Genomic DNA, 10,126 nt, shown 5'->3' on the forward strand with positions numbered 1-10,126 from the left:
CCAGCAATAAAGAATGCTTAGCAATAGATATTTAACGAGCTGGAAGTGGCTCTTCTAATTAAGAGATCTAATAACTGTCACTAGTTAATAGCCACAGAAAGGCAATAAAGTACACATTTAGGGATGTATGTTTCAAGGAAAACAGCTTCTGAAGGGAAGCAGCTGCTAAATTCACGATTAAAACAAACCAAAAGGTTTTAAGGTAAGCTTTTCAAGTCAGATACACTTCCGTTGTCCGATGACAGACCCTTATCAAACACTTCCACTAATTTTCATACTGTTTTAAGTAAATTCCACAGAAAACCAACTACAATATTAGGAAGAGTCTATTAAAGAATTTCTTTATTAATACAAAACATACAAACTATTAAGTGCTAAGAAATTTAAATATCTAAGTCATAGCAAACAGGTGGCAATTCAACATCCAGGGTCGACAGAACGCTTGGAGACTGCAACAGATCTAGAAAACAGGAATTTCTTATTCAATATCTGCAAACCCTTAGGTCATCGTCCATCTCAACATAGACATTAGTTGTCAATTTTATCTTCTTATTTTCCCCTTTGCATATTGAATCCCTACCCCACCCCAGTTAGACATTGCACGCATGCATACATACACATACACTCTCACACCCACACACTGCTTTGAATGTGACTAAGATCCCAGAATTAATCTTCATTAGGAAATGAATCTTAGACATGCCTGAAACTATTGTTTTTAAGGACCCACACAAGAGCCAACAATATCACTAACTTATAAAATGGAATACGCTATCCCATCAGAACAAATAGAAAACATACTGATGGTTTTTAATCACCAGTTTGAACCAAGGCCTCAAACCTTGGCCGTAAGGTTTTGTCATTCTATGCTACTGTGCTCAGGGGTCTTGGTTCTAGATTAGCTTTAGATATAACTTGGAATTCTCATTCCAAGCAAGTTTGTTATACTTCAAGTTATAACCTAAGAAGCCATAGGCTAAACTTAATCTTGTTTTCTGTATCTAAGACTGTCTACATTCCAGAATGACTTAATTTTGGCTGGGCATTTGAGACTGAAAACAGTACCAATTGAGAGTTTTCATTACTCTGAAACCCTATCCCTGAAGTTTGAAAGACAGAAATTACCTGTAGGTTAACCTTCCATACAACTCTGCCCCCCACGATAATGAAAGTATTATGACACAAGTAATTTGCAGCTCTTCTAGAAGGACACTTGTTCACTTACTAGACTCCCATGGTTGAGAGGGCATCTTCAGAGGTGAAGGGGGGCCCAGGTGTAACAGCTTTTCAAGTTCCCTCTCCTCATCAAGGATCATGAGAGGCACTCCATTCAAGGGGAGGTGTGCAATCTGGTGCTCTTCAGGCAGGTCAAAACTCTCAAAATCTGCCACAAAGACAAAGCACTTTATCAGAGCAGTGGTTCTCAGAGTGGTCAGTGGACCCCTGGGGATCTGAGACCCTTTCAGTGGGTCCATGAGGTCAAAATATGTTGTTAATAACATTAACACATTCTTCCACTGTGCTGACATTTGCAATGATGGTACAAATGCAGTAATGGATGGAATTGCTTGCTGTGCCTTAGCACAAATCAAGGCAGCGGCAATAAACTGTATTTTGTAGTCCTTATATTCCTCAATACCACTGGCTTGCAGTAAAAAATGCCAGCTTCACATATCACTTTACCACATGCAGTAAAAAGTATTAATTTTGTCAGCTCTCGACCCTTAAGAACATGTCTTTTTAGTATTCTGTATGATGAAATGAGAAGTACTCCATAAAGCACTTCTGCTGCATACTCAAGTACCACGGTGAGCTCAAAGAAAAAAGATTTGTGCCATTATTTGGTTTTCAAGCTAAACTAGAGGCCTTTATCCTGAAACACTGTTTAGTTGAAATAACAATGGAAAGACAAACTGTAGTTGCTTAGACTTGGGTATTTGTAGCACATTTCCTTAGAGGAATAAAGAAGTCCATCACTTCAAGGAAAACAGTATCTGTTGCCAACGACAAAATACACAATTTCAAGGAAAAAAAAAAAAAAAAACACTAGAATTTTGAAAAACTTATCTGTCATCATTAGCTTGACAACTTCCTAATATTACACTTTTCCAATGAGATCAGTGGTGACATTAATGAGTGCATATTCGACATTGCATAATGAAACACTTCAACATTTGGATGATCTACATTTCCCCGTGAATCATCATTTCTACATGATCAATGCGTGATTAAATGTATCTTTTATTTTTGCATTTAAATGCAGAACAGCCCAATGGATTTTATTTTCGGAGTACAAAATGTTCACTGACAGGGTTTCAGATTACACATTTCAACCATACATTCAGAAATTGCCACTTGTTAGGTGTTAGTGTTATAGGAAAGAACTCTCCACACTTATCTAAAAAGACTATTAAAATGCTCCTCCCTGTCCTAACTACATATCTTCAGGAAGCCAAATTTTTTTCCATGTACTTCAACCAAAACAAGAGATGCAATGGATTGAATGCAGACTTACAATACAAGTGTTTTATGTTAAGCTAAATTAACCGAGTTTTCAAAAATATAAAACCAAAAAAAAAATATATGTACACACACACACACATATACATATATATAAAACCATGTCGTTCTTCTAGATGTTTTAGAGATGTTTAAAAAAAAAGTTACATAATGGGGTTTTTTTTTGAGGGTTTGGTTTTTTTTAATCAGTGTTAATTCCCAATACAGGATATTTAAACAACACACAAAAGGTCTTTGGGGTCTTCACTAACTTTTAAGAGTGGTCACAGACGTAAAAAAAAAAAAAAAAAAAAAAAAAAAAAAATCGAGAACCATTGTGTTAAGTAACACTCTTTATAATCCAAGTGTCTTACTTCTTAGAATTATTTCAAGAAGATTTTTCTTAGGGCACCTGGCTAGCTCAGTTGGTAGAGCATGCAATTCTTGATCTCAGGGTCATGAGTACGACCCCTACGTTGGGCATGGAGATCAAAAAAATTAAAAAATTTAAAGTAATTTTGAAAGAGGGGAGAGAGAGAAAGAAAGCACACACGAGTGAGGGAGGGCCAGAGGGAGAGGGAGGGACAGAATCCCAAGCCAATTCCATGCTGGACTGACCATGGAGGCTCAATCCCAGGACAGACCATGAGATCATAACCCAAGGCAAAAATCAAGAGCCAGATGCTTAACCAACTGAGCCACCCAGGTGCCCCTAAAAAATTTTAATTAAAAAAATACAATAGACTTTTCTTGACAGTAACTAAACTAGAATTTAAATATTGAGTCTTTCCTTTTTTCAAGGGGGTTAGCATTTCCTCAAAAGAACAAAGATGGGGGAGAACCATTATTTTCTCTAGTCTGAAACTTCTCTAAAGCCTAAATACTAGGAATTACCCTACTCTTTCCAAGACTGCTAAAACCCAGAAGTTAAAAAGGAACTGCGGGATGGTGACTACTTAATCTGAAACCAATGAATTATAAAGGAAACCATAAACAGACAAAAGACTCCAGAAGAAAAAGTCTGCAACCTAATAAAAGCTAATCTCCTTTATCCACAAAAGCTGCTGAAAAAGTCATTATCAAAGGAAAACAAAGGTACAAACAGGAAGTTAAAAAAAAAAACTATAGAAGGCCAATGATCAAATATGCTCACTACATGGACATGCACCCCAATTTAAAACCATGAGATACCCACTGCCTTTTTGATAAGGTTAAGAGTTTTTAAACATTTGTCGTTAGAGACTGTAGGGGAAGGAGGCATCCTCATCCACTGCAGGTGGGTTCAGTAATTTATGCTATTTTGGGGGGCAACTTAGTAGCTCTTTCCTCAAACACAGCATATTGTAGTCATCCTTCTTGATCAATATGCATAAATCTACCTCACCATTTTCCTTAATGGCTGAATTGTAATCATTAGCATGGAAGCACTACATTGTATCAAAACTTAATCACCTCCCCTTTGAGATGACTCAGCAATCCTTCAAGTCCACCCTCCAGCTATCCTCACAAACTCACAGTACAATTTCAAGGACACTAACTGCAGAATTGTATTATATAAAAGCCAGGGACAAGCTGGATGTGTACAGGATGACTAAATGCCTTTGGATGAAAGGCCGAAAGTTCCAGTTCAGAAATGCAGAAGGCTCTGTGTGACCTTCCCGAGTTTCATCCGTATTGTCCTTCTCTCTGCCTTCATTTCCCAGAACCCCTCCAGTCCTTGGCTCTACCTCAGTATCTCTGCACACACTTCTGTGCTGTGTTCTTGCCCTGCCCCTCCCCTTCTTCACCTGGCTATCCCCAGATAGCCTTTAAAACTCAACTTCTGTCACTTCCTAAAAGAAACCTTCCCCACTCTTCCAGGTGAGGTTCAGTTCCCCCTAAGGGACCAGTTTTTCTCCTTGCTCACTTACAGTGAGAGGATTCGTTTGGGGTTTCCCTCCCAATCACGGGCTCCCTCAGGGTGGGACCTGTCTTTGTTAACCACTGCACCCAAAGCCTGGATACAGTAGCCTCTCCTCAAATGGGAAAAGCTTGAAAAGGTGGTTCTGTAACAGAAAATACTTGATTCACATAGCAGGTTGAAGGAGTAGAAACACGTTTTCACAGACTATGTGGATTTTTTCAGACATTGTTCAACTCGACATAAAACCCACTTTCAAAAACCCTTGCCAGGAATAATGTCCACTTTACACTTGTTCACTATTAGTGAACACATCTTATCTCCCTTATGTGGGAAGTTTTTGAGGTCAGGAACAATGTTCTCCACACCTTCGCACCAATTCCCCTTCAGACCTCAGAGGTTCCTTACAAAGAAATCCACCACCAAATACATTTGTGCAAAGACCAGATTCAGAGAGTCTTATTACAATTTGGTGTCAGAGGTCTATTCATATCAAATTAGAGCTGAACAGGATTCTAAGAGAAACTCAAGACTAAAACATTTTTGTAATACAAAAAAAAAAAAATATATATTACCTAAAGGATTGAAGGGAATGAATTTTTCTATTTCAGGATAGGTGTCATCCGAGGCTGGAACAGTGCTTTTTGCTTTGACAGTCTTCTCAGTTACCTAAAACCACCCAAGAAAATATGAATGAGAGTGGAAACCTTGTCAATAGATTAGTACAAGAGATCATAAGCCTTCCAGACATGTGACTGCTTCACCACTTTTACACGGACTTCTAAGCAACTGTAATCCTTAGTTCTCATTAATTACATACAAATACAATCCAGCAAGCAATTCTAGTAGCACGGCTAAAGAGTTTAGTCTGTTATTTAAGTATCAGCAACTCTCAGCCTAAGTTACCAAGAATACAGAGTTAATTCAGAGCTAATCAACTCAATCACTCAACCTGACACAGAAAATGGGCAGGAGTCACCCAAATAGAAACTAATCCTAGAAGCCATTTTTGGCTTTTGGAAGTGTGCTTTCCATTTGTGTTTCCATCAGTGTCACCTGATTTATTTGCTTAGTTAATATTAAGTTGAAATACACACTGAGTAAGAGCCAACAAAAGACAGTCAAGGACTTTGGTAGCCTGGATAATTCTCTAGCCTAAATTGGGCAGGTAGGCAGTCTACAATAGGCCAAAGCAGAAACCTACGTATTATTGATTTAATCTTACATCATATGTGTATACTAAATATTTTCTTTAATTTATTTAGAGAGAGACGGGGGGAAGGAGGGGTAAAGAGAACCACACTGCCAGCGTAGAGCCCGATGAGGGGCTTGAACCCAAGAAGCCCCGAGATCATGACTGGAGCCAAAACCAAGAGTCAGATGCTTAACCGACTGAGCCACCCAGGCACCCCTAGAGGAAATCTCTAAAGTAGGGTTTCCCACACTTCAGTGCTATGTCACATTCTCATTATTTTTGTCATAGCCTTGCAATACTTGAATTTAACATTTCTTACTCAACTTAGTTTTTAAAAAAGACATCTTGGCGGCGCCTGGGTGGCTCAGTTGGTTAAGCATCATCTGACTCTTGATTTCGGCTCAGGTCATGATCTCATGGTTCGTGGGTGCAAGCCCCACATCAGGCTGTCTTGGCAGCACAGAGCCTGCTTGGGATTCTCTGTTTCCCTCTCTCTATGTGCCGCTCCCCTTCTCTCTCTCTCAAAAATAAACATTTAGGGGCGCCTGGGTGGCGCAGCAAAGTTAGAACTGAGCAAACAGGGGCGCCTGGGTGGCGCTGCCGGTTAAGCGTCCGACTTCAGCCAGGTCACGATCTCTCGGTCCGTGGGTTCGAGCCCCGCGTCAGGCTCTGGGCTGATGGCTCAGAGCCTGGAGCCTGTTTCCGATTCTGTGTCTCCCTCTCTCTCTGCCCCTCCCCCATTCATGCTCTGTCTCTCTCTGTCGCAAAAATAAATAAACGTTGAAAAAAAAAAATTTTTTTTTTAAATAAATAAAAAAATAAACATTTAAAAAAAATAAAAATAAAAAACATATCTTGTCCTAAATCAGATTACAAGTTTGTTTTTTTTTTTAATTTTTTTTTTTCAACGTTTATTTATTTTTGGGACAGAGAGAGACAGAGCATGAACGGGGGAGGGGCAGAGAGAGAGGGAGACACAGAATCGGAAACAGGCTCCAGGCTCCGAGCCATCAGCCCAGGGCCTGACGCGGGGCTCGAACTCACGGACCGCGAGATCGTGACCTGGCTGAAGTCGGACGCTTAACCGACTGCGCCACCCAGGCGCCCCTACAAGTTTTATTTTGATCTAAATTATTAGTGTTCCTCCTAATATACATTAAGACAATTATTCAAATAAAGTGTTAATCTACATGCTGAAGTCATCTTTCACAGCAAAGTCTTCTTAGTCTGGGTTGCACTGACCTGCTACTCATGCACACACACAAAGGTCAACATGTTTGCAAAGTAGAGTACCTGGTGCTCACTCTAGGAGACTGGGAGGAGGGTGGCAGCACATAAGCTATTATATTAGCTATGTGACCTCTTGCAAAGTACCCTCCCTCTCAGTACTTTCTGTATCTGTAAGTAGATACCACCAACCAATCTGCTTCAACGCTAGTTAAGAGCAGGTGAGGCAACAACATTCACCAGCTGCTTGTGAGACTTCTAATCTTGAGGCACAGAGGAAGTCCACAAAGAGAACAGGATTCCCTCCTGCTAATCGGTGTTTGGTAGCCTATATTTCCTTCTACTCACAAGAAAGGTAGGGTGCCTATAGTCATTTTAAGAGTCAAAAGTGCTAAAGTGTTTAGACAACCAGTTTGCAGCCAACACTTACCTTTTTGGCAGAGAAGTCTGGCTGCTTCTGTTTGAGAGGTCCATTGTTCTTTCCTGAATTTTCGGTGGCTCTGTTGACAGTTCCCAAAGCCTTTCTGGTAACTTTAGGCAAGGTTGCTTGAGCATCAAACATTTTGCCTACACGTGGTGTTGAAACCTGAGATCTCCCATCTAAAGTTTTGACTGCTGAAGAAAAAGTCTTACCATAAGATTATTCAGGCAGTAAAACCTGCCCAACTTGAAGACTGATTGTGTGTATAAACTTGGCCTAATTCTCATCCCCAGACTCAATCCCAATTTTTGACAGTGGCTTGGCCATATGCCTAACAGGCCATATGCCTAACAGTTTTGTACGCTCTTAAATAATCGCTTAAGATACTTAAGATACTCTTTCATGTAAAGAGTTAAAAATAAATAAAAGAAACCCAACATAAGCAAATCGCAATAGGAGCATTCCCCAATACTTGATGCCTCCCCTCTGCTCCCGACTCCAAGCCACGCCCACAATTGATTCCGGTGACTCCGGACTCAACAGTGACTCCGACTGCAGCCCGTTTACTTACGAGGCTTAGACCGCAGCTTCTGCCCGTCCTTGGGAGCCACACGGGTGCCCGGTTCTCCATTTTCCTTATCAACAAAGATCAGGGTAGCCATTATGGATCAGCTGCGGGTGCGAAATACATATTAGACCCTGGGGGTTAGGAAGATGAGAGAAGCGATGATGTAGGTAGCAAAAACCAAACTTTCTACCCTGGGCACGCCACTCAAAAACTAGAACTAAGGAGACAGCGAAGCCCGTTCTTCAGGCAACAGGCATTTAATCCAGCTCTTCACTCCTGAAGCCTGGGTCAGAGGCTCTAAGTTCCAGAAGAGTCGGTGGTTTAGGGCTGGCACAGGTCCTAGTACTCATCAGAATCGAACTGCCGAAGGCTGCGTCCGCGGTCCCAGTCCGCGGCTCAACCTAGCTCGGCGCTAGTGACTATCCCGGGAAGCCCCAGGTCCTCCCACCTCCAGCTCCCAGCCCACCTCCTTCCTCGCGGGCTCCGCGCGCCCAACACTCACGACCACTCGGTTCGCCCACGTAAGAGCCAACAGCCAAACTCTTCCAAGACAGCCTGCCGCGGTCGCGCCAGACCCGGCGTTTAAACCACAACTCACGCCCCTATTGGTTCATCCGCCCGGGAGGCGAAACCGTGGGTGGGGCTCCAGGAAGAACCAATGGGAGGAATCTAAGCTCCTAGCTCACCGCCTGGAAAGCTTTTTCCGGGAAGTTAGTAGCTTGCTTCCTGGGAAGAAAAAAAATCAAACCTGCTGACACCTTTACTTGTAGGTGTTTTTAACATGCTCCTCATAGAGATAGAAAGGGAGTGAATATGGTCTTCTATTCCAATAAGTAAATGATTATCATGATATCAAGATACAGAGATTTGGGGTTTTTTTCCTGAGACTCTAGGACAGCCAGGAAGTTCTTAAATGATTGTGAGGTTCAAAAAGTCAAGGCAAAGTGGCAACAGAAGTATTTTCCTAAAGTCTTCAATTAACTATTTGTCCAAAGAGTAAATTGACCAGATCAAATAAAAAAGAAGAGGCAGTACTGGAGGAAAGGCATTGCAGTCATTAGAAAAATAACTGAGGAACTATGGATACATACAGTTGTATTTCAACAGATGTATGAAAAAAGAAAAAAACAAACATATAGTCGAGTGGGAAAACAACTTATTCCCTCTAAGGAACACCAGAAGAGCAGAATTAAAAATTAAGAAGCAGTGTAAATACAGATAAATCAAACAGCAATGTTTGTGTCATTCCTTTAGGTTTGTGATTAAGAATAGACTGATTATGGGGCGCCTGGGTGGCGCAGTCGGTTAAGCGTCCGACTTCAGCCAGGTCACGATCTCGCGGTCCGGGAGTTCGAGCCCCGCGTCAGGCTCTGGGCTGATGGCTCAGAGCCTGGAGCCTGTTTCTGATTCTGTGTCTCCCTCTCTCTGCCCCTCCCCCGTTCATGCTCTGTCTCTCTCTCTCTCTGTCCCAAAAATAAATAAACATTGAAAAAAAAATTTAAAAAAAAAAAAAAAGAATAGACTGATTATTCGCTAATTGCAGAATAACCCTTAACATTTCAGGCTAGGATGCCGCGTCAGGAATCTGGCTCATGAACAAAATGATGATCCTCATGAATACATAATTCAGGTTTCCTTTCAAATTCTATTTTTAATAGGATTATTTTAAACTTCTGACATCTCAACAATACAGGCATCAAAGCTGCCTAGAAGGGCCTGGTGGGAGAGGGCAGAAAGATGAGAAAAAGATCTGGGGAATAATAAAAATACAGAAAAGGAATTCTAATTTCCAAGTTAAGGAGAGAAATTATGCTTGGAAAAATTAATGACCTTTTCCTATTTCTATAGTAAATGGAAACAGATTGAACAAATACAAGGTAAAGGAATAAATTCAAAAGACCAAAGTTGACCAGTGTCATCCAATCCCTACTCCCCACAGGTCACCAGATACATTCTAACTTGGAGGTAAGTTGGGAGACAGCAGTTGAGCCTACATTATTTCACAAAAGGTTTCACACTACACCTGGCATAGATGCAGTTCTCAATATATGTCAGTTCATTGGCCCTTTTTCCCTAGCATTTCAGGACCAGAATTGAAGGATTAATTCGTTCAATAAATATTTATTGAATGTTAACTAAATGCTAGACACTGAGCTAGGCATCAAGGAAAAAAGATCCCAACTCAAGAAGGTAAAGAGGACAAAAAACATTTATACCTTTATTGCCCCTTCCCTGTCCTTTTTCTTTGATTCCTACTCCTCCCCTTATTTTCACCCTGCATCTCCTCCTAAATGTTTCAGCTCCATATTACATCAT

At 41.0% G+C, this 10,126-nt stretch overlaps 1 protein-coding gene across 5 annotated transcripts; it reads right to left on the reverse strand.

Annotated features, from left to right (window-relative positions):
- Positions 1–325: 325 nt before the first annotated feature.
- PTTG1 (PTTG1 regulator of sister chromatid separation, securin) lies at positions 326–8,382 on the reverse strand. Of its 5 annotated transcripts, none has more exons than XM_047073345.1 (6): positions 8,313–8,382; positions 7,814–7,914; positions 7,252–7,433; positions 4,975–5,068; positions 1,226–1,384; positions 326–460 (listed from the first exon to the last, which is right to left on the reverse strand). In XM_047073345.1, the coding sequence occupies exons 2-6, from the start codon at positions 7,902–7,904 to the stop codon at positions 384–386; spliced, it is 603 nt and encodes a 200-aa protein (XP_046929301.1). In that variant the 5' UTR covers positions 7,905–7,914; positions 8,313–8,382; the 3' UTR covers positions 326–383. The 5 variants fall into 5 exon arrangements, with proteins under 5 accessions (XP_046929301.1, XP_046929277.1, XP_046929286.1 ...); XM_047073321.1 differs by having other exon boundaries at positions 7,252–7,436; XM_047073330.1 differs by having other exon boundaries at positions 7,252–7,436; positions 8,277–8,363.
- Positions 8,383–10,126: the final 1,744 nt, after the last annotated feature.

This window comes from Lynx rufus, unplaced genomic scaffold (assembly GCF_022079265.1).
Source record: "Lynx rufus isolate CCGP_SWC_20201006 ecotype Redwood Valley unplaced genomic scaffold, mLynRuf1.p SCAF_1, whole genome shotgun sequence".
NCBI classification, from domain to species: Eukaryota; Metazoa; Chordata; class Mammalia; order Carnivora; family Felidae; genus Lynx; species Lynx rufus.

Bases quoted from the DNA above. Each gene is read 5' to 3' on its own strand.
- PTTG1 (XM_047073321.1), bottom strand. From the start codon at position 7,904: ATGGCTACCCTGATCTTTGTTGATAAGGAAAATGGAGAACCGGGCACC. The intron at 1,385-4,974 runs GTAATATATATT...TCTTTGTGGCAG, and splicing joins CATTCCCTTCAATCCTTTAG to ATTTTGAGAGTTTTGACCTG. The intron at 461-1,225 runs GTAAGTGAACAA...CCTGTTTTCTAG, and splicing joins CTCTCAACCATGGGAGTCTA to ATCTGTTGCAGTCTCCAAGC.